The sequence below is a fragment of the Stegostoma tigrinum genome, chromosome 10, assembly GCF_030684315.1.
Source record: "Stegostoma tigrinum isolate sSteTig4 chromosome 10, sSteTig4.hap1, whole genome shotgun sequence".
Taxonomy (NCBI): Eukaryota; Metazoa; Chordata; class Chondrichthyes; order Orectolobiformes; family Stegostomatidae; genus Stegostoma; species Stegostoma tigrinum.
This window is the reverse complement of record NC_081363.1, coordinates 15,399,669-15,423,963: the sequence shown is the minus strand read 5'-3', so window position 1 is coordinate 15,423,963 and position 24,295 is coordinate 15,399,669. Positions and strand designations below refer to the sequence as shown.

The window sequence follows — 24,295 nt, the reverse complement described above, 5'->3', positions numbered from 1 at the left end:
GAATTCCAGAATTTTGACCCAGCAACAGTGAAGGAACTGCAATATATTTCCAAGTCAGGATGATTAGTGACTTGGAGGGGAATGTGAAGGTGGTGCTGTTCCCATTTATCTGCTGCCCTTGTCCTTCTGGATAGAGGTTATCGTGGGTTTGGAAGCTGCTGTCTGAGGATCTTTGGTGAATTTCTGCAGTGCATCTTGTAGATAGTACACACTGCTGCTACTGAACATCGGTAATGGAGGGAGTGGGTACTTGTAGATGTGATGCCAATCAAGCAGGCTGCTTTGTCCTGATGGTGTCAAATTTCTTGAATGTTGTTGGAGCTTTATTCATTCAGGCAAGTGGGGAGTATTCCATCTCAATCCTAACTTTTGCCTTGTAGGTGGTGGACAGGCTTTAGGGAGTCAGGAGGTGAGTCACTCGCCGCAATATTCCTAGCCTCTGACCTACTTTTGTCACCCCTGTGTTTATGTGGTGAGTCCAGGTGAGTTCCTGATTCATGATCACACCTGGGATGTTGATAGTGGGGGATTCAGTGATAGTAATTCAGTGATGTCATGAGCTTCAAATAAAAAGTATTTGCTTACTGAATCCTCAAATGTTAGAATGAAGATGACCAAACATGATTTTCTCTCCTTCTTCTCTGTAGGCCTTGGGCCAATGATCATCCTCGCGGCCTAACAGCGCTTAAGGTCAATTGATCACCTGACTAGCGGACCCGTGACACTGCCCCGCCCCTTTCCACAATCCCATCACCCACCCTGCCCTGTCGAAACAATGGAAAACCTGACAGAACTTCAGAACCCTCTGTTAGAGAAAAGCAACAAGCACGATTACGGTTACCAGGATGATTATAGCGAACAGCAACACTACCAGGAGAAGATCTTGAACTACTTTGTGAGCAATGGTTCTGCCAAGAACAAACCTAAAGGCAACTTCACACATCAGCTCCTGGATGCCAGCTCGCTGCATCTGGCTGTCGAGGCCTTTTACCGGCCAAATTTTATTTTGTATAAGGACGAGACGAAAGAGGGTGTCAAGGATTACAGGAACGACAGCTCTGAGACAACATTCACTGAGAGGAAAAACTTGACAATTGATTCCCCCGATCATTCAGAATCTAAACATGCGGAGTACACAGAAAACGATGTCAAAATTCAAACTGTGTCCTATGAGGTGGAGGAAGAGGAGTTTCATGACTGTGAGGTAAATTCTTTCCCTTTTTAATTACCTTTCTCTTAATGTTGGAACCCTCAACTTTAAAACGTTGCATGTTTATGAATGTTCAGCTGTGTGTGTGTGTGTGTGTGTGTGTGTGTGTGTGTGTGTGTGTGTGTGTGTGTGTGTGTGTGTGTGTGTGTGTACATTGATATTTTGTCATGAGATAGGTTACAGATGGACAACTGCAATTTTGGGGCCTGGGATCATGAAAACAGCCGTGGGATTTGAGGAACGATTTATCCTTCCAGTTTTATTTCTCGATTCATCAAGAAAATTTTTTGCTCAGATTTTTTGTGATTGAAAACTTGTACAAAGAGGGAATTTTCCATTGGCAATGGGGACATTTAATCAGATAGCACAGGGGATCCCACTGCCTTCGTAACACTGCCAGAATCACCGCCCTGGTGTCAAGAAAATACGTAATATCTCTCGAGTAAGGAAATTCGAAATTAATGACTTTTTGTGAGAAGAAAATCTCATTTCCATCTTAGATGGGATCTAGACACCCTCATCTTTAAATTGTGCTCCTAGTTCTAGCTACTCCCACAGGGGAAAGCATCTACACTATCAGGTAAACTCAGGTTCTTTATTTGTTTCAATGAAATCACATCTCATTCATAGAAACATAGAAGATAGGAGCAGAGGAGTCCATTCAGCCCTTTGTGTCTGCTCCACCATTCAACATGATCATGGCTGATCGTCCAACCCAATAGCTTAATCCTGCTTTCTCCCCATAATCTTTAATCCCATTTGCCCTAAGTGCTATATCTAGCTGCCTCTTGAATACGTTCAATGTTTTGACATCAACTACTTCCTGCGATAATGAATTCCACAGGCTCACCACTCTTTGGGTGAAGAAATGTCTCCTCATCTTCATTCTAAATGGTCTACCCTGAATCCTTGTGCTGTGACCCCTGGTTCTGGATACACCCACTATCAGGAACATCCTCCCTGCATCTATCCTGTTTAGGCCTGTTAGTATTTTATAAATCTCTATGAGATCTCCCCTCATTTGCCTGAACTCTAGTGAAAACAATCCCAACCTAGTCAATCCGTCCTCATACGTTAGATCTGCCATCCCCAGAATCAACCTGGTAAACCTTTACTGCACTCCCTGGAGAGCAAGAACACCCTTCCTCAGAAAAGGAGACCAAAACTGCACACGATATTCCAGGTGTGGTCTCACCACGGCCCTGTACAACTGCAACAATACATCCCTGCTCCTGCACTCGAAACCTCTCGCAATGGAGGCCAACATACCATTTGCCTTCTTTACCACCTGCTGCACCTGCATGCTTAGCTTCAGCAGCTGGTGCACAAGGATACCCAGGTCCCGCTGCACACTCCCCTCTCCCAATTTGCAGTCATTCAGGTAGTAATCTGCTGCCTTGTTTTTGCTTCAGAAGTGAATAACCTCACATTTATCCCAATTATACTGCATCTGCCATTGATTTGCCCACTCACCCAATCTGTTGAGACCATGCATCCTTGTTACAGTTCATCCTCTCACCCAGCTTGGTATCATCTGCGAACTTGGAGATGTTACATTTTGTTCTCCATCTAAATCATTATATATTGTGAATAGTTGGGGTCCCAGCACCGATCCCTGTGGCACCCCACTAGTTACTGCCTGCCAATTTGAAAAGGACTCGTTAATTCCTACTCTTTGTTTCTTCTCTGTCAACCAGTTTCCTATCCATCTCAGTACACTACCCCCAATTGATTGGTGCGGAGAGTAAAAAATTGTTGAGTCATGTTGCAGCTTAATAGAACTTTAATTCGGTCACACTTAAAATATTGTGTGTAGTTCTGGCCTCCACACTTCCAGAAGGATGTAAAAGCTTTGAAGAGGGTTAAGAAACAGCCTACTGAGATGATTCTTGGTTTAGAGGGTATCAACTATTGGGAGAGATTGAACAAATGTATTTGTTTTCATTTAAATGTTGAACGATGAAGGGTGACCTGACAGAAGTTTACATGAGAGTCATAGGTAGAATGGACAGAGTAGAAACCTCAACTAGTAGAGGACATAGGTTTAAGGTAAAAAAGGGAAAGTTTAAAAGAGGTGTAAGAGGCAGGTGTTTTTACTCAGATGGTAAGAAGTGCCTGGAATGTACTGCCAGAAGGGGTAGTGGAAGCAATCACAACATTTAAGAGAGATCTTCACAAATACATGAGCAGGCAGGGAATAGAGGGATACAGAACATGTGGAGGCAAAAGGCTGTTAGTTTAGAAATACATCATGTGTTGGCACAGACTTGGTGGGCCAAAGCACCTGCTCCTGTACTGTACTGTTCTTTGTTCTGAGCAAGTCCACCCTTGTCCCTCCCGCTGTTTGTGTCTGGCATCTGCTGCCCATCAAAATCTCCTGCTCTGGTGCAAGGTGAATTTCACACCTCTCAAATATTGCACACTGACCAAACATGATGTAAAAGGTAAAGCCCAGAGGGCTTCTCTCTCATTTGAGAGAGACAGCTCGAGGTGGTTTAACTTGGGGGGGAGAGACTGTGAGGAATACTTCGAGGTAATCTCAGTTAGTTTAGGAATTGTTGGCCTCACTCTGCTTGGCAAACCAGTTATCCAAACAACTGAACCCCTCTACCTAACCAACCAATTCGTTGACTGAGTTTCTTAGAAACTGTCAGCTCAACAAGAATCTTCACTTCTTTAAATGCCACATAATACTCCTTCTCCGCTGGAGTGACGGGCAAGCAGAGAGCCACAGAGCGCAAAGTTCTGCTCATGTGACTCCCAACCTGCCTGCAGTGTCCAACCATTAGTGCATAGGCAATTATAAAAGGTCAGATCCTGACAGTTCAGTACCTCTGGTCACGGTCGTGCTGTGAGAGTTCACAGATTCCGAAGACTATCCATGAATGGATGAAGAAACTATACCGGTGCAGATGGCAAAAGCAGATGTGGTATTATTCTGACTGCCTTGACAGACACTTGATGATATCTGCTGCCAATCTGTGCTTCAGAGGAAGGTTTGTTTGAGGAAGCTCACTACCACCATTCCTACTTTGCCTATACTTTGTCTTTGGTAAGTCCTGGGCCTCCTCCAGTGTTACAATGGTGCCATATTCCACCTTTGGGAGCCTACAACCCAATGGTCTCAATGTGGAATTCACTAGTTTCAAAATCTCCCCATCCCCGACTTCATCCTATGACCAACCCTCGCTCACCTCCCCGCCTCCTTGACCTGTCCGTCTTATCTGCCACCTATCCGCTCCTCCCACCTCACTGACCAAACTCCACCATTACCTATCTGCACTCACTATCACCACCCCACCTACCTTCTCCAGTCCCACCCCTCCTCTCTATTTATTTCAGAGCCCACTACCCCTTCCCAATTTCTGAAGAAGGGTCCCGACCCGAAATGTAGGCTTTCCTGCACCTCTGATGCTGCCAGGCCTGCTGTGTTCCTCCAGCTCCACACTGTGTTATCCCTGACTCTGGCATCGGCAGTTCTTACTATAGCTGATATAATACTGTTGTGAAATGTTAACATGTTATGCTTATCAAAATTGCAGTTTTCAGAATGGAAAGGGTAACAGAGTTGAGAAGAGATGTATTTCATACCTTAGACTGTCCCTTTAAAAGGGAGATTGAGTAGAATACAATTACGAACAGGAGATCTTGTGTAGTGGAGATGATAATGAGCCCATGGTGTCTGGGTTGCTATCTGTTCCTCAAAACAGCATCATTAAAAAAACGGATGCTCTGGTTGTTAACTCATTGCTGTTTGTATTCTGCACAAATTGACTGCCATGCATCTGACATTGGAAAAGCAGCTATACTTTGGCAAAGGCCTAATTAGTTGCAAAAACCCTTTGGGACAGCTTAAGGTTGTGAAAGGTGCTATCGGAATCTAAGTGAATTCTTTCATGGATTTTATTAGCAACTTGGCTTATCAGATGTAGAACCTGCTGCCTGAACCTGGGTCTGGTTGAAAGAAACTTTTATTTAATTCATTCACAGTATGTGAATGTCACTGGCTAGGCTAGCATTTATTCGCATCCTGTATTAAATCCCTAATTGCCCCTTGATCTGGGTGGTTTGTTAGAACCATTTCAACAGACAGATTATAGGTCAAGCACATTGCTGTGGGTCTGGAGTCACATACAGGCAGGAGATATTCATCCCTAAAGGTTATTCGTGAACCAGGTGGGTTTTACCATCGACATTAGTTACATGCAGTAAATATCGATGACACATGCTGTGAACCAGTTACAGCAGCAGCAAGACATTTGCTTCAACTGGTAGGCCATCAGGCAGCTCAAGAACTGGAAGTCAAGATACAGTCAGAGACTCCACTCTGAGACTCAGTAATTAATTCAGCGTGATACTCCCTGTTACACTGAAAAGGGCATTGTGTTGTTAACTGAAAGAAGAAATGGGGCCTTACCTGGTGAATTACAATATACCCTGGAACAAAGTGGGAAGCACAGTGTTTGGTTAACATGGCTCCCTTAACTGAATTGTCTGTTGCCTTGTGTTATGGACCAGCACCAGACCAGACCCCCTCAAAACATTTTAAGAAGGTAGCCTAGACCGTAACTTTTTTCTTAATTTAAAGCAAATGTAAAGTGGATGATCCAGATGCAATGCGACTGGTCAAAATAAGCAAAACTCAATTTATTTGAACACTATAGTTAAAATGCAAGCAAAGAAAGAGGAATTTAGAATAACTTAACTCTGTTGGAAAACTTAAAATAATTCATACTTAATCTATTACTAATTACCTGTTCCAGTATGTAGCAGCCTATAAAAATACCCCTTGGCAAAAAGGAAAATTCAGACCACTGCAGTTCTCCCATCCAGGAGGGAAAATCATCAAGAAAAAATTCAGAGAGTGTAACAGCCAGAACACTTTCACTGAGGCCTCCAACTCTGTTGAGACGCCAATAGCTTCTGATGACACTGAATAAACCAAAACCCAGAGATATGGATCTGTGAGGGCTGGCCTATACCCATTCAGGCTGTTTGAAAAAACGTCCAAGTCCTCCCAAGCTGTTTACATTAACCGAGGCTGCTCAGTACCTCCAGCTTATAACCTCGCTTCAAGCAAAACTGGACAAAATAACTCCTTACAGTGACAGCATCATCAGACTTGTGTGTTATCTGTGGAACATGCTGTACAATAACAGAATACGTATTTGTCCTCATGCATTCAGGACCATCTCACAACTGGCTGGGAACCAGAGCAATTTGCACCGGGACTGGCAGTACTACACCCTCCTTCTCTTTCACACCCGGGTTGTGGACTCCATTGATGCAGCTTTGGAGCCGAGAGGTTTCCACCAGCACGATTGGGCCATAGCAGGAGGACCATGCAGTGTAACACAGTGTAGAGCTTGAGGAACACAGCAAGCCAGGAAGCATCAGACGAGCAGGAAAGCTGACGTTTTGGGTCAGGACCCTTCTTCAGATTTCTTCTTCAGGATTTCTGAAGAAGGGTCCTGACCCGAAATGTCAGCTTTCCTGCTCCGCTGATCCTGTGTAGCCTGCTGTGTTCATCCAGCTCCACGCTGTGTCATCTCTGACTCCGGCATCGGCAGTTCTTACTATCTCGGACTGTGCAATGTGCTGGCTAATGCAGGTCCTGGTTGCAATTCCAACAGCTGGCACGCCCCATTAGGTACATGTTACACCCACCAAATACTGCCTGTGTTATGTAGTCATTGGGGAGGCAATGACCTAGTGGTACTGTCATGAGACTGTTCATCCTGAGGACGCAGTTTCAAATCCTGCCATGGCAGGTGGTGGAATTTGGGTTCAATAAAAAAATATGGAATTAAGAGTCTGCTGAAGACCACAAAGCCATTGTCAATTGTTAGGGGAAAAGCAAACCAAATTGTTAGGTGGAAACTGCCATATTTAGCTGATTTGGACTATATGTGACTCCAAACCCACAGCATTGCAATTGACTCTTGACCATCCTGTCAAATGGGCAATAAATGCTGGGCCAGCCAGTGACATCTTCACTGTCAATGAATTTTTAAAAAATGGTCAGGGGCATTTAATGTACAACATATTCTCCAGCTAAGCTAGTTTTGAAAGTTGCCAGTGTGCCCCTGGTGACCAGAAGTGCTGAAGGTGGAAACACAATTTAAACTTCATAAATTCCTGTCAAAACTGACAGAACAGGGAAAGGGACATCAAGCGCTTATTAGTTGTTCCCATAAGAAATTAAGTTTCCCCCAGTGCTGTTACAAGGTACCATGAATAAAATCTCTCCCTTTCTATCCATTAGTGTATAAATGACCCTGGGCATTGGGTCAAGTCTCCTCAAACCTGCCCAATATGCATCCCAGATAACAAAGTGTGGAGCTGGACGAACACAGCAGGCCAAGCAACATCTCAGGAGCACAAAAGCTGACATTTCGGGCCTAGACTCTTCATCAGAAAAAAGCTGATGAAGGGCCCAGGCCCGAAACATCAGCTTTTATGCTCCTAAGATGCTGCTTGGCCTGCTGTGTTCTTCCAGCTCCACACTCTGTTATCTCGGAATCTCCAGCATCTGCAGTTCCCGTTATCTCTGATACAATATGCATTCCAGCAGGGTTTCCGTGAAATTTTCACAGTTCTGCAGTCGGAATAATTTCTCCTCTGCCTTCTGCACTCTCGCTAGGCACTCCCTAAGGATGAGGGTAACTTGCTCCTGCTCCCATTTCAATGATTTCAGAGACGGTCAATAAATTCAACATGTGATCTATGGACACTGCCACCTGTGGGACAGGCGGTTTTGGTAGTGTTGGGTACAGAGGTTGTTTGGAGGCTTGCGAGATCTGTAGACATTCTTCCTGGACATTCCTGACAAAGTCTGTCGATATTTTCCTACTTGGGTGAGTCTTCCCCTTTAAGGGCAGTCGCCAGTCAGAGAGTCCCATGATTTGGCTTGACCTATCCAAGGATGTTTTGGGGAACCTCCCTATTTGCCTGCTTGAACAGCATTGTATGCCTGAAAACTCTTCTATGCTACTCACTTTGTGTGAAAGATCCTATGATTGGTGTCCTTTGTGAGCTACTCATGCTTTCCTTATAATAGATCAAGGGCTCAGTGGTTAGCACTGCTACCTCACAACACCAGGGACAATTCCAGTAGTGCAATTCAATTGTTCAATTTTATTCACTAGTTCAATGCCAGCTTCTGTGTGGAGTTTGCACATTCTCCCCGTGTCTGTATGGGATTCCTCTGGGTGCTCCTCCCACTGTCCAAAGATGTACAGGTTAGGTGGGTTAGCCATGGGAAATACAATGTGATAGGAATAAGGTAGGGGACTGGGTGGGATACTCTCGGAAGGTCAATGTGGAATCGATGGGCGGCTTGCTTCCGCACTGTAGGGATCCTGTGCTTCTGGATCATGTGCTTTTTCTGCAATAAGCAATATAGATGCTTCACCACCTCTTCTGGGCTTAGACCCTCCATATCCGTGGTTTCGAAATGGTGCGATCAGGCATTGCTGTCTTTGTGCATACAAAGGGTTTAGTTCCCTATCATCAGAAACTGCCTTCATTCATTCAGTCATAACATACAGCAGGTAGCAGCAATTGCAGTGAGGCTTCATTGATTTTTTTTTCCATTTTCCCTTCACTAGCATTAAGACATTCTCCTCAGTGACCTTGCACCTCGCGGCTGGGTGGCTGAACCTTTTTGACATTTGTACTAATTAAGCAACTCATTAGCTGTTTTGTGGAAAGTTAGAGGATCATCATTGCACACGTACCATGATCGGCTGCTCCTTTCCCCATCACTGCTAATTAAGACACCATTCTCAGGAATTGTACTGTTGAGAGTCATGCATTCCAGCAGTTTCATTTGGACTTCATTAATTTTTGAGAAAGCGTTGTTTCTCCTGATTTTTAGTGAAAAGTCAAATGCTACCATCTCCCCTTCCAATTTTCAACTAACAGGGACTTACCTAAATATCCTCGAAACCTCTTTGACGTATACAGAATATAAGCGGCACAGAGAGAGTAGATATTGAGAATCTTTTCCCCACACCAGACATGTCTAGGACCAGAGGGTGTAAGTTTAAGGAGAGAGTAAGTAATTGAGATGAGATCTGAGGGAAAAAAGATTTTCACCCAGAGGGTGGTAGAAATATGGAACATGTTGCCTTAGAAGGTAGTTGGGACCAGTACTCTCTAAGAAGCATCTGGATGAGCACTTAGAGTGCCAAGGCACAGGAGACTGTGGGCCGAGTGTACGTAAATGGGATTAGTGCAGTTTGGTGCTTGGTGATCAGCATAGACATGGTGGGCCAAAGGGCCTGTGTCGATCCTGTGTGACCCGATGACTGTGACTCAATGACTTTTAAAGCGTTTTTTTTAAGTCTTTTCCTCACACAAATTTGCTGGGGAAGCAGTCTTGCAAAATGGGTTGAGTCGAATGTGATGGTAACATCTGTGGAATGAAAAGCAGACTCAACAACCATCAGAAAGCTCTGTTGTGTTTTTCGTTACAATTGAGAAAGATAAAAAAAAATTACCATATAAATGTTCTTGTTTTTCAAAAAGGCTTCAAGGGCAAAGTAATCTCTTAATCTTGTCTGTCAGTGCGTATCAGGAATGTTGACAGAATACAAAGCAGCACCCTTCAAATCTTCCTGACATAAACTTGTTATGAAATAAGAAACATGACAAGGGCAAATCTAGTGCTTCTATGGCATTATCTTCTTTGAGTATGTTTCACTGCTTGTGTTAGATGTGAGCTGTAAAAGCCACTGAGTAAATTGCTCCAGTGCAAAACCAGCTTGTTCCCTGCCTGCTTGAGACGCCAAGCTCAAACGTACAGGGTTTTAGTCAGAGATACACAGATTACAAGGAAACACCAAATCTCTTTCTGTGTTCTGATTTCTTGAAGGACGGGCAAAGATGGTATGGAAGATATATTTGTAGCCTGCTTTTAGAGCAATTTCTTGGAGCAATATATTGAGGGAACCAATTGGAGGAAATGTTATTGTAGGCCTACTACTGCGCAATGAGGCGAGGATGATTAATAATATTTTCGTAAAAGATCCACAGGGAAAATAGTGATCATAACATAGTCAAATTCTGCATTTAGGTTTGAATACAGCATATTCCAATCTTAACAAGAACTTAAGCAAAGTCAAGTAAATCAGTAATTGTTGAGAGCTGGCTAAGGTTCATCGGGTAAGTGGACTAAAAATTATTGCAATAATTACATGGTGGGAAATATTTAAACAATTCAACATGCTCAATAAAAAATACATTTCAACAAAAAAAAGTGAAATTCATGGCTTATGAAGGAGATCGAGGATAGTTTAGATTGAAAGAGATTTACAATGCTGCAAGGCATACAAGTAAGCCTGGGGATTGGAATGCTTTAGAAATCAGCAAACAGCCACCAAAACATTTCTCAAGAGGGAAAATAGCAGGTGGACATAAGGACTAGGAGCAGAAGTATGTAATTTGGCCCTTTGAGCCTTCTCTGCCATTTGATCAGCTCACGGTTCATCTCCTCTCAGCCTCAACTCCACTTTCCTGCTCACTCTCCATGAACCTTCTGCTCATTGTTAATTAAAAACCTATCTCCACCTTAAATTTATTCAATGTCCTGACAACACTCTGGGGTAGTGAATTCAACAGGTTCACAATCCTTTGAAAAGCAATTTCTCCTCATATCAGTTTTAAATGTGCTATCCTTTATCCTAAATCTACAGATTGCCTTTCTAGACTACCCCAAATGAGGAAACATCCTTTCTATGTCAACCCCCTTTAGCATCTTATTTACCTTCATTAGATCTCCTCTCAATCTTCTAACTTCAGACAGTACAGGCCTAAATTTCCCAATCTCTGCATAAGACAAAGCTCTCATGCCTGAAATCAATCTAGTGTAACTTTAGTCTGGAATATAAAAACAAATTGAAGAGCATTTATAAGTAGAAGAGTGCAGCTAAAGTAAGAGTTAAGTCAGACGAAATTATCAAGGAAAATTTCCTTCTTTATTCCCTCATGGGATAAGGGCATTGCTGGCTAGACCATCATTTATCTCTCATCCCTTGTTGCCCTCAAGAAGATGCCTTCTTGAACCACTACAATCCATTTGGTATAAGTAGACCCTAATTGGCACGGGGGAGGGATTGAGTTCTAGTATTTTGACAAACAAAATCTGGAAGTCGTTCTCTACATGCATTATAGACTGCATTGGTTCAAGAAGGCAGCTCAAACATCACATCAACATGAGATTGAAAGGAGATGTAAAGACAAAAATTCTTCACCCAGAGGGTGGTGGGAATCTAGAACTTGCTGCCTGCAAGGGCATTGGAACAGAAACCAGCATAACATTGGAGAAGTATTTAGGTGTGAACTTGTGATGCTAAGGCATACAAGGCTATGGACCAAGTGTCAGAAAATGGGATGAAAATAGTTAGATGACTGTTTTAACCAGCACAGACTTGGGAGGCTGAAGGGTCTTTTTCTGTGCTATAGACCTCCATGAGTATGACTGTGCCTGGGGAACAAGCAGGAAAATGGAGTTGAAACTCAAAATCATCAATGACTGCCCTAAATGGTGGAGCAGGTTCAAATGAGTTTACTTTTGCTCCTATTTTGTAAGTCACTCATTCTAAGACTAAACTGAACATGAGTTAGAATCTCAAACATCAACGCCGACATACTTTCATAGAGTACAAAAAGGGGAGGCAATGACCTTGTGGTATAATTGCTAGACTATTGACCCAGAGACTCGGGCAATGCGCTGGGAACTTGGCTTCAAACCCTGCCATGGTAAATGATGACATTTGAACTTAATAAAAATAGTCTGAAATTAAATGTCTGAGGATGATGATGTGACGAGGAAACACATATCTAGTTCACTAATGTCCCTTAAGAAAGAGAACTGCTGCCCTTATGTTACTGGGCCTACACATGACTGCAGACCTACTGCGATGTAGTTGACTCTTAACTACCCTCTGAACTATTAGGGCTGGACAATAAATTCTGGCTTGGCCAATGACGCCCACATCCCATGAATGAAAATACAAGAGGCCACTCAATCCACTGAGCCTGAGTCAGTGTTTTGGAAGAGTTATACACTCCCTACTCTCTCCTATAGTCCCGTAAATTTTCATTATTTCAAGTACACCCAGTTACCTTTAGAATTTGGCTTTTGCAATTTGTTTCAACTGCCCACCTCAGAGTCCTGGTCATCATACCTGCCTATGTTAAAAAAACAAACTGCTCAATTTTTCCTTTTCACCTGCCAATTATCTTTAAATCTGCATCCTCTGTTGCAAACAACACTTCTCCCAATGGGAACAGTTCGTTTTTTACCAGCTTTGTCAAAACCCATGTATAAACCACAGATCAGCAAGATATTAATGTTGATTAAAGCGACAAGATGAGAGATCAATACCAATAGGTGTAGTGACAAATGTGCCGCTTATAGAATGTTAATAAGACCAAGACCAGAAGGCCCCTGGTTTAATTCCAAATGTTTCTTGAAGCCAGTCAACCTCAGTGACAGAAGTAGTTCACACTTCCAGTACATCTCCTTGTTTGAGTTTATTGGTTTGCTCGCTGAGCTGGTTGGTTATCATACAGATGTTTCATCACCATGCTAGGTAACGTCATCAGTGCGGCCTCTGATGAAGCGATGTTGTTCTGTTTATATGATCCAGCCTGTTATGTTGGTTTGTGTTATTTCCGGGTTTGTTTTTGCATGGGTTTGTATATGAGGTCTAAGCACCATATGCAATCTACTATAGACCCCATATACAAACCCATACAGAACACAACTGGAAATGACACTACCCAACTTAACAGACTGGATCATATAAATTCCAAGCGGAGTAGTACTGCATCATTTCATCAGAGCCCGCACTGATGATGTTACTTAGCATAGTGATGAAACGTCTTAACAAAAACAAGCCAGTTCAACGAGCAAGTCAACGACCTCATCAACGACTCATGCTACAAATCTTTGCAAGAACCTTTAGGTTTCCCTGTTTCTTAGTTAAGGGAGGAAAAAATTACTTTCATTTATGACTACTTTCTAGTTTCCCTCTCTCCCACTTCTGGAATAGTATGCCGATGTTAACTGCGTAACATTAGACTTTGTATTAAAGCATAGAATCTCTACAGTGTGGAAACAGGCCATTCAGCCCATCAAGTCCACACCAACCTTCTGAAGAGAATCCCACTCAGACACACACTATTCCCCTAACCAAGCCACCAAGCCTGCACATCCCAGAATGGTAAGGGCAATTTAGCATGGCCAATCCATCCAGACTGAGCATCTTTTGATGGGGAGAGGAAACCTACCTGGGCACAGGGAGAATATGCAAACTCCACACAGACAGTCACCCGAGGTTGGAATTGAGCACGGGTCCCTGGTGCTGTGAGCCACCATACCAGCTACTGAATCCTGAGGTGCTATGTGATAAGAGTACACTGTGGACTCTGAACATCACTGGCATAATCACTAGAGGGCTCCTACTACCCAGTCGACAATAGCATAGCATAAGTCAGCATGTCAAAGAGGGAAATCTGGGAGGCAACTAGAACATAGAACATTACAGCACAGTACAGGCCCTTCGGCCCTACAGTAGAACCCTTCAATGCACCTGAGTGATGCACGAGAGATATAAGGGATGGAATTTTCCAGACTTTTAGAAGGACAGATGAAGGATCTTAGTTGATGGAGGAGCAAAAGTTCCATTTCCTGCTATTGGGTAAAACTTTTCCAAGTAAGTACTCACAATGTTTCATGGGGCTTGGCACTCCATACTTGATGGGAAATCTATTTTATGTCCATTAGTATGTCATAAATTCTCACTAACACACCAGGGTGACATGCCCTTCCTGGGCCTTCTCCAGTGCCACAATGACATCACATGCAAACTAGAGGAGCAACACCCCATGTTGCACCTTGGGAGTCTACAGCCCAAAGGCCTAAACATGGAATTCACCAGTTTTAAAATCTCCCCACCCCCAGCCTTATCCCATGCCATACCCTCCCTCTCATCCCCGCTTCCTTGACCAGACTCAACTTGTCCATCTTGTCTTCCAGCTATCCATACCTCCCACGTCACTGACCAATCCCCATCATTCCCTACCTGCACTCACCTATCACTATCCCACCTACCTTCTCCCAGACCCATTCCTCCTCCCTATTTATTTCCAAGCTCCCTTCCCCCTCCACATTTTTGAAGAAGGGCCCCAACCTAAAATGCCAGCTTTCCTTTTCCTCTGGTGCTGCCTGGCCTGCTGCATTCCTACAACTCCACGCTGTGTTATCTCTGAGGAAGGGTCGTCAGACCCGAAACGTTAACTCTGTTTTCTCCTCCACAGATGCTGCCAGACCTGCTGAGCTTTTCCAGCAACTTTGTTTTTGTTCCACACTGTGTTATCTCTGACCCCAATCTACTGGATTTATTTTCATGGATGTAATTGGGGAGGCAAAAACGGACAAAATGTGCATTCACAAAGATATCTAAACATCGAAAGTGTACACTTAATAGGATCAATGTCTCCCTCCAATCGTCTTCAGTTATTTGGTTCCTTCATAAATAAGGCATTTCCTTGTGCTGCTACTTACAGTATTTGGAGTGAAGCCTCGACATGTTAATCAGCTCATTCGAAGTCTCAGCTATATGCAGTCTGGAGTGTTATGATTAACTGCCCAGGGTGATGCCTAACCAAGCCAACCAGGCTGCACAAACAAAGTAGCCATGCTGAAAAACCTGGCTGGAATAGGCAATTGGGCTGAACTCAAATATCCTTTTTTTTTGGTCATGTGCTTATCCCATTCAAGCCTTTGGTGGGAAGCTATCAGAACATAGAATCATAGAATAAAACAGTCCAGAAGAGGCCCTTCAACTCATCCAATCTGTACCACCAAAAAATACACTAAAACTGACACTAATCCCACTTTCCAGCACTAGGTCCATCGCCCTGAAGTGTACATTCTCCTGGTTGTGGTGAAAGGTCGTGAAGCGATGGAGCATGAGTGTTTGCTTCAAATGTGAGCCCTGGCAGATCTGTGGGAGACCATCCCACTGTGATGCCAGTGGAGCCACATTGGCGTCAACAGATGTTGTTCGTAGATGGGGCATGTGATGGTGGTGCCTAGCACCCAAGCTCTGGAGTGACAGCCCTCTGCAGTGGTGACCAAGCGATGCGAACTCACACTTAGAAAACATCGAGCAGATTCAAGCCCAGGCAGAGTGCAGGAGGGAGACCATTCATCCTCTGGTGCTAGCTGTGGTGACGTTGGCCTCCACGTCCACCTCTGTTATGGCAGCCTTAAACGCTGAGGTGGACTCTTGTTGCCATCCATGAGGAGAGCTGTGTGCCTGGTCTCTGTCATCTCCAGGGGAGAGTGGCAGTGATGAGCCAACATCAAGTGATGTTCCTGAATGGCAGAGAGTAAAATGGCTTCACCCTGCCTTTTAAACATGGTACCCAGATGGCAAAGAACGAAGGGTCCAGGTGGACATCAGAACATGCTGCCTGCCCATTAAATTTGGCATCTTACCCAGGCATGATGATGCAATGAGCTCTGAAGAACACAATCAAGTAGATAAACCTGACCCACCACCACCCCTCAAAAATGGAAATCTCTCCTGCACCACACTTATTCCCCAAAGAAAGAAAGTTGCACCCAAGGTTAATTGCCCCCAAAGCCTACTAGAAGACCAGTTGGGGAGGTAAACGCCTACTGATATTGTGATTGCGCTGTTAATCCAGATAATATTCTGGATTCAGTTCCTGCCACGGCAGATAGTGGAATTTGAATTCAATAAAAATTTAGAATTAAGAGTCTAATGACAATCATGAATCATTATCAATTATCAGGGGAAATTCCACCTAGTTCACTACTGTCCTTTAGGGAAGAAAACAGCCATCCTTACCTGGTCTGGCCTATATGTGACTCCAGACCCACGGCAATGTGGTTGACTCTTAACTGCTGTTTGGGCAATTAGGGATGGACAATAAATGCTGCCCTAGCCAGCGACACCCTCATCCCGTAAATGAGCGGAAAACTAAGACACAGGTAGCTATGTGAAATTTTGCTATCTTGAAGTGAATAAAAAATGTGGCATTGTGCACAATTTGTAGATGTAACAAAGAATGGACTTGCATTTGTTCAGCCCGCTTTCACATCCTCGGGACACAAAATGCTTTACCTGCAACACGTAATGTTTTAATGCGCAGTCATTGCTTTGAGGACAAGCATGGCGACCACGTTCGCACACAGCAAGATCCCACAAGCAGCATTGCATGAATGACAGCGAACCGGTTAGTTTGGTTGGTGGGGATGGCTAAAGATGACTTCATCACTACTCTTTAAAAACTGTCATGAGATGTTTTTACATCCAGCTATGCAGCTGACAGCACATTAGCTTAGCATGTGATTTGAATGTTCATAAGGTGAGATGGTGAAGCGGTCATAATGTTATTGTTAATAATCCAGCAACTCAAGGCTAATGTGCAAAAGCAACCAGGGCAGGCTATAAATACCAGCCTTGCCAGTGACATCTAAATCCCACAGAAGAATTTTTTAAAATCTGCTAACGTGTTGGAATTCCCTCAGTTCAGGCTATATGATAATGTCATAGAGTCGGGCAGCACAGAAACAGACTTTTCGGTCCAACTCATCCGAGCCAACTGGACATTGTAAGTAAATTTAGTCTCATTAGCATTTGGTCCATATTCCTCTAAACCCTTCCTATTCATATACCCAACCAGATGCCTTTTAAATTTTGTAATTGTACCAGCTTCCTCTGGTAGCTCATTCCACATACCCACCATGCTCTGCATGAAACTGTTGCCCCTCAGATCCCTTCCAAATCTTACCCCTCTCACCTTAAACCTGTGCCGTCTAGTTTAGGACTCCTCTACCCTGGGAAAGAGACCTTGGCTACCCACCCTATCCATGCCCTTCATGATTTTATTAGGTCACCCCTCAGCCTCCGATGCTCCAGGGAAAATAGCCCCAGCCTATTCAGCCTCTCCCTATAGTTCAAACATTCCCACCCCAGCAACATACTTCTCAAGCTTTTCTGAACCCTTTCAAATTTCACAACATCTTTCCAATAGCAAGGAGACCGGAGCCAAATACAATATTCCAAAAGTGACCTAACCAATGTCCTGAGATAACAAGGTGTAGAGCTGGATGAACACAGCAGGCCAAGCAGCATCATAGGAGCAGGAAGGCTGACGTTTCGGGCCTATGCCCTTTGGGGGTCAGCTTTCCTGCCGAAACGTCAGCTTTTATGCTCCTATGATGCTGCTTGCCCTGCTGTGTTCATCCAGCTCTACACCTTGTTATCTCAGATTCTCCAGCATCTGCAGTTCCTACTATCTCTGACCAATGTCCTGCACAGCTGCAACATCACATGTCAACTTCTATGCTCAATGCACTGACCAATAAAGACAAGAGTTTCAAATGCCTTCTTCACTACACTGCCTAGCTGCGATTCCACTTTCAAGGAACTATGTATCTGCATCCTAAGCTCTCTTTGTTCTGCAACACTCTCTAGAACCTTACCATTAAGTGTGTAGGTCCTGCCTTGATTTGCCTTTCCAAAATGCAATACCTCAAATCTATCTAAATTAAGCTCCATCTACTACTCCTTAATTCTTAGGTTATAACTTGAACCCCCAACTTTCTATCTTAGAAACAAGGTGCTCTCACTTAACCAAAGTGATATCGGGAGAATTGTGTGGAGCTGAGGAAATCTGCTGTCCAACAGACCCATGTCCCTCTTTCTCCATGGTCATGGGTCACAGAATATCTTCTTAATATTTAGCAAGAATGTCCTCCTACAACTTACTGACTTGCTAAATGTTTTCAGGCTCGCAATGGGAACTGAAGAACTCTTGGGAAACGGTTATTTTTTGTTTTACTACACGATGAAGTATTTTCTTAAGTGGTTTTTGTATTAAATTCTGTGCTACATTCATAGATCACATCATTATTTCCCTGTTCACTGGAAAGTAGCTGATGGAATCTCAAAAGCTTAGAACCAATTTCGAAACCGAGACGCTGGTTTGTTTCAGCAAGATACAGAATTCCAATAAATTGAGCACACATTAATGCTGGTGCCAGATTTTCACGCCTGTTTTATTGACTGGAGAACACACACCCAGGAGAGTCGACAGTGTGACTGTAATTTCCTAATAACCACATCCTTCAAAATGGCACAAATGACAATATTTCATAAAACTCTGAATATTTCCAATTGTGGAAGTGCTTTATTCCATTCAACCTAAGCTCCTCGTTCCTAAAGGTGGATCATTCTTCCCATTCTGGTTATGACTGTGTGATAAAGTGGCCTTCACTCAAGTTTGTTTTCTATTTTGTATGTTGGACATGGAAGAGAGTGACTTCTTGGCACAGTGAAAGATGTAAAAGGTAAGTTAAACAGAATGGTATGCCCTTTAGCATAAATGGTTTGGAAGTGGACCTTTGACAATTTGATGGGATTGAAGGAAGCATGAGGTTCATTGCATAAGGATTTAATTTAACTGTACATCCGCTTTGGAGAAGTATGTTGCAAGTCACTCACTATGTATATTCACCTAAATGTAAACGCAATAACATTATTCATTACATACAAATTAAAATTCTAATTATTTAGCAGTCCCATCTCAATTTATTCTTTGCTATTTCCTATTTAATGACCCTCTCAGTTGGCTTTATCTCCGCTCTTTTCACAAAATTATGAATGGCACGGAACACAATTACACAAAAACAAATCTCCCAAATCACAGTGGACATCATTGAATTACATTCCTCCTTTATTTTAGGGAATTATCTTTCTCCTTCAGCCTTTGTTTTGGTCTTTGGACATTTGCCAGAAATATTTTGCATACAAGCGTAAGGAAGATCACCAGAGTGTCTAAAGCGTCATGCCTGACAAATTCCTTATTCTGAAGCTGTTCTACACTTCTTCATTAAGAAGCAGGAAGAGATACCTGCAGAAGCTTGAATTTAGAAATCTGAAAAGTTAGTGCATGGACAGTGATTAGAAATAGCCTCTTAAGGAGGTTAAGAGCTTGAGGGAAGATCAGCTTCAGAGGTTTAGGGGGAGAAATGAACAATTTCTCTCTGTGGAATGCGTTAACAAAGTAAGGAGCTAAACACCTCTGAGATAAATCTCATTGTATTCTTGTTGTTAAAGGGCAGAAATTGAAATGGCTGTGCTATAAATTACATGAACAACCAATTTAAGATTATCAGTCAGGCTTGCAATGTAGCTCATGTGCATTTTTAGAAGTGAAATACTTTCTTATACCCTCTGCGTAAAGAAGGAGCATGTAAAAACAAGAAACAAACATTGTGCCTTTTTGAATTGAACAAAAATTAGAGGGACAACAGCTCCAAACTTGATGCATGTGCACATTATCATCAACTTGCCAACCAATCAGGGCCCTTCTCCAAGTAGTGTAAGTTGTCACTCTATTTGAAATTTGGTATGAGTGCAAGCTGAAAAACTTTGACAAAATGTATCTTTCTTTTCATCTACACTTAAGTTCTGCACTACTGAGCAATGATTTATCAAGTTTAGCTAAAATCTTAATTAAATTTACTATGGCTCCTTACTTTATCAATTGACATGACATTTTACATTGGCTGACACTGAAGTTGCATTTCTCTGATCCTGACTGCACACTACAGCATACAGTAATACATACATAGGCAAGCAGTGCATCTTCATCATACCAAAGGTAGTTACACAAAAGTATGAATAGTATGGAATACAATTAGACAAAAAGATCTGAATCACTCTAAACATCATTGAATTATATTCCAATTTTTAATTAAAGAACTTTGTTCCTCTTCCATCCTTTGTTTTACTCCTACGCCATTTCCAGACTATTATTGAATGCAAGTGCAAGGAAGATAAACAGAGTGCTAAGAGTGACTTGCCTGTAGAGCATGAATGCTGACATAGAGCTCATTTTTGTGCCCTGAGCTAGGTGCTACTGTTGTGTGAATTGGTAGCTGTCAGGACTCAGAATATGAAGGTTGTGGTTTCAAAGCCCATTTCTGTGCATTGCTGAAGTCCTGTATTTTGGATGAGACATTAAATTACCTTCTCAGGTAGATGTAAAAAATCCCATGGTGTTATTTTGAGGAAGAATGGGGGAGCTGTCCCTGGCAGCATGGTTAATATTTAACTCTCAATGAACGTTACTGAACCAGATTATCTCACTGTTATCACAATATTCTGTGGGATCTTGCTGTGCACAATTGGCCACTGCCTCTTCTATTTTGGAACAGTGGCCAAACTTCAAAGGTACTTCATTGATTGTAAAAACCTTTGGGATGCCCTGCAGTTCTGAAAGGCACAATGTAACTGCAGTTTTTTTTTCCCTTAATCAGCTGATCTTATCAGGATACCTGGTTCCTGTGGTGCTAGTGGACATGTCAAGCTGAGCATGCCTGGCAAAATGATGACTGCTCCACAGTGCCATCATGCATGATGCCAGTACTGCACTCAAGGCTTGAGGGGACGTGGTGTGCTGCATTAGGGGAGGCAATGGCCTAGTGGTATTATTGCTGGACTGTTAATCCAGAAAGCCGGCTAATGTTTGCGGGACCTGGGTTCGAATCCCACCACAGCCGATGGTGGAATTTGAATTCAATAAATATCTGGGAATAAGAATCTAACGATGACCCTGAATCCATTGTTGATTGTGGGGAAAAACCCACCTGGTTCACGAATAGGGAAGGAAACTGCCATCCTTACCTGGTATGATCTACATGTGACTCCAGACCCGCAACAACATGGTTGACTCTGAACTGCCCCCTGGACAATTAGGAATGGGCAATAAATGCTGCCTGGCCAGTGACACCCTCATCATGTTAATGAATAAAGAATCCAGGCCAACGCCTCAGTCTGGGCTACCTGAGGACCGAGTTAGCAGGCCCCAGTGAGGAGAGTGGTGGGGGCTTTGGTGTGAACATGGGTGAGGTGGCGAGGGGCAGGGAGAAAGGCCAGGAGGTGAGAGTAACTGAGGAGTGGTTACACTAGGGATGGGGCAGGGGCCTTTGTTAACGAAGGCCCACCTCTGCCCACTCACCACCAGCCTAGCACAGGAAAATTTTCCAAGCTCAGCACAAGCCTCTCCATCAGTCAGCTCAATGTCACTGATGATGTTTTGAGCTGGCAAGCCTTCTCAATGTGGGCTCACTGTATCTGCTATTTGTTATGCAAGCTTCAGCCACTTAAAGCCAACAATTTATTTAGCTCTGTCACAGAAGTGCAAAGCATTTGTACCACTTTGTTCTTGATACATTAACACTCCTGAATTGCTTTTACATTCAACCAGCTGAGTGGCACCTGTTCCTAATTTGAACCTGTTTGATGGTGGAGAGCACTGTGGCTCAGCGATTAGCATTGCTGCCAAGGACCTGGGTCCGATCCCAGCCTTGGGTGATGACCTCTGTGGAGTTTTCACAATCAGTCTGTGTCTCTGTGGGTTTCTGCAGGGTCCACCAGTTTCCTTCTACCATCTAAAGAAGTGCAGGTTGAGTGGATTGGCAATGCTAAATTGCCACTAGTGTAAGTGTAGTGTCCAGCGATGTGTAGCCTAGGTGGATTGGCCAAGTGAACTGGTTCAGTGAAGAATATTGTTCTTGAGAATGCCTCCAGTGCAGTCCAAGTCTTACATTCTGAAAACCAACAAACTTGGCTATTTTACATTCACTGTTCTCATTCAAGTCATTCATAATTTTGTAAAAAATTCTGACCCCAGCAGTGATCCCTGTGGTACTCCACTCGTTACATGTTACCATTCTGAAAATGCCCTCCATCCCAGCACTTTGTTTTCTAACAGTTAGCCAATCCTCTATTGTTCCTCATAGGCTCTAATTTTACGAAGTAGCCTGATGTGTGATATCCTAACAATTGCCTCTGGATAGCTAGTGTATTACATCCATAGATTCTCCATTATTTTTCCTGCGTGGTATCTCCTCAAATAATTTGGGTAAATTTGTCAGGCATAATTTCTCTTCCATAAAGCCAAGCTGTCTCTACTTGATTATATGATGTATCTCTAAGTGGTCTGCTTTCCATCCTCTTCAATAGAGTCTAACATTTTCCCAACAACAGATGATAAGTTAGCTGATGGTAAGACCACAGGTAGAGTCTTGTGAGCAAATTTGATCCCTTTATTTGAGAAAATTGTTGGAGTCAGTTTAGAGAAGATTCATTAGGATGATCCCTGGTATGGAGGGATTGTTTTATGAGCAAAGTCTAAAGAGACTGGGGCTCTACTCACTGGAGCTTAGAAGAACGAGAGATGATCTCATTGAAATAGAGTCATAGAGTTATACAGCAAGGAAACAGACCCTTCAGTACAACTCATTCATGCTGACCAGATACACTTAATTAATCTAGTCCCATTTGCCAGCGTTTGGCCCATATCCCTCTAAAACCTTCTTATTCATACACCCACCCAGATGCCTTTTAAATGTTGTAATTGTATCAACCTCCACCACTTCCTCTGGCAGCTCATTCCATACCCACACCACCCTCTGTGTGAAAAGTTGCCCCTTAGGCCCCTTTCAAAACTTTCCCCTCTCACTTTGAACCTATGCCCTCTAGTTTTGAACTCCGCCCCCCCCCACCCCCTGGGAAAAATACCTTGTCAATTTACCCTATCCATGCAACTCATGATTTTGTCAACATCTATAAGATCACTCCTCAGCCTCCAATGCCCCAGGGACTATAGCCTCAGTCTATTCAGCCTCTTCCTTTATCTCAAGCCCTCCAACCCTGGCATCATCCTTGTAAATCTTTTATGAAGCTTTTCAAATTTCACAGCATCTTTCCTATCACAGGGAGACCAGAATTGCACACAGTATTCTAATAGTGCCCTGTTTCATATTCTTAAGGAGCTTTAACAGAGTAAATGCTGACAGGATGTTTCCTCGTGAGAGAATCTAGGACCAGAGGGTGTTGTCTCCAAATGAAAGGATGTCAATTTAAGACTGAGCTGTGGAGCAGTATCTTCTCCAGAGGATTGTGAGTCTTTGGAACTTCTTACCACAGACAGTTGTGGGGACCGAGTTGTTGTCTATATTTAAGGCTGAGGTTGATAGGCTTTTGATCAGTAGGGGAATCAAAATTATGGGGAAAGACCAGGAAAGTGGACATGAGGAATTTTAGATCACCCATGATCCCATTGGATGGCGGAGTAGGCTCAAGAGGCCAGATGGTCTATTCCAGTTCCAATTTCTTATGGTCATGGTCTTACTGATCATACTCGTCGCACCTGTTATAACTCTTCATCAGAACTGTTCTAAAGAAGAGGTGTACCAGACATGAAGCATTAACTCTGTTTCTCTCTGATGCTGCCAGACATACTGAGTTTCTCCTGCATCGACTGTGTTTGTTTCAGATTTCCAGCATCTGCAGTAATTTGCTTTTATTTCAGTTGTACATGGTGGTGGGCAATTAACATTCCAAGAGTTGGAGGCTCCAAAAATGGCCTACGCTTGGCACATCAGTGAAATATTACATCTCTCTTCTGCTGAGTTGATGATTCATCTTGACCCAGCATCACAAATTCTATTCACTCCATATGATACCAAGAAATAGTTGGAGGTATTGCTGCAAAGACTATAATTGACAACACTCTGGGAATACTACTGAAGATAGCTGCTCCCGAACTCACCACACCTCTAGCCAAGTGGCTCCTGTACATCTACATTCCTGACAACTACCTGACAATGTGGAAAATTGCCCAGGCACATCCTATGCATGGAAAGCAGGGCAAATCCGAACTGACCAATTCCTGCCTCATCAGTCTGCTCTTGATCATTAGCAAAGCGATGGGTGAGGTCAACAGTGCTATCAAACAGCAGTTACAAAGGAATAACCTGCTCACTGATGTTCAGCATTTGATCAAGAGTGGCACATCGACCTCTAGTAAAACTGGAGTCGAAGTGCGCTAAGGGGGAAATCCTTCGACTAGTAAGATTCATACCTAACACTAAGGAAGATGATTGTGTTGGCTAGAGGTCAATAATCCGAGGCCCAGTGTTATATCTCACAGCTAGTATGCTATACACCCTCGGCTATACTTCAA

General features: G+C 43.2%; 1 protein-coding gene across 3 annotated transcripts in view; it reads left to right on the top strand.

The window, feature by feature from the left end:
• The window catches only part of syndig1l (synapse differentiation inducing 1-like), a 148,180-nt gene that overhangs the window by 53,677 nt on the left and 70,208 nt on the right, over nt 1–24,295 (top strand). For all 3 annotated transcript variants that reach the window (XM_048537044.2, XM_048537045.2, XM_048537046.2), the window contains exon 2: nt 648–1,204. In XM_048537044.2, the coding sequence (XP_048393001.2) occupies nt 776–1,204 (429 nt within the window). In that variant the 5' untranslated portion in view covers nt 648–775. The remainder of the gene's footprint in view (nt 1–647; nt 1,205–24,295) is intronic.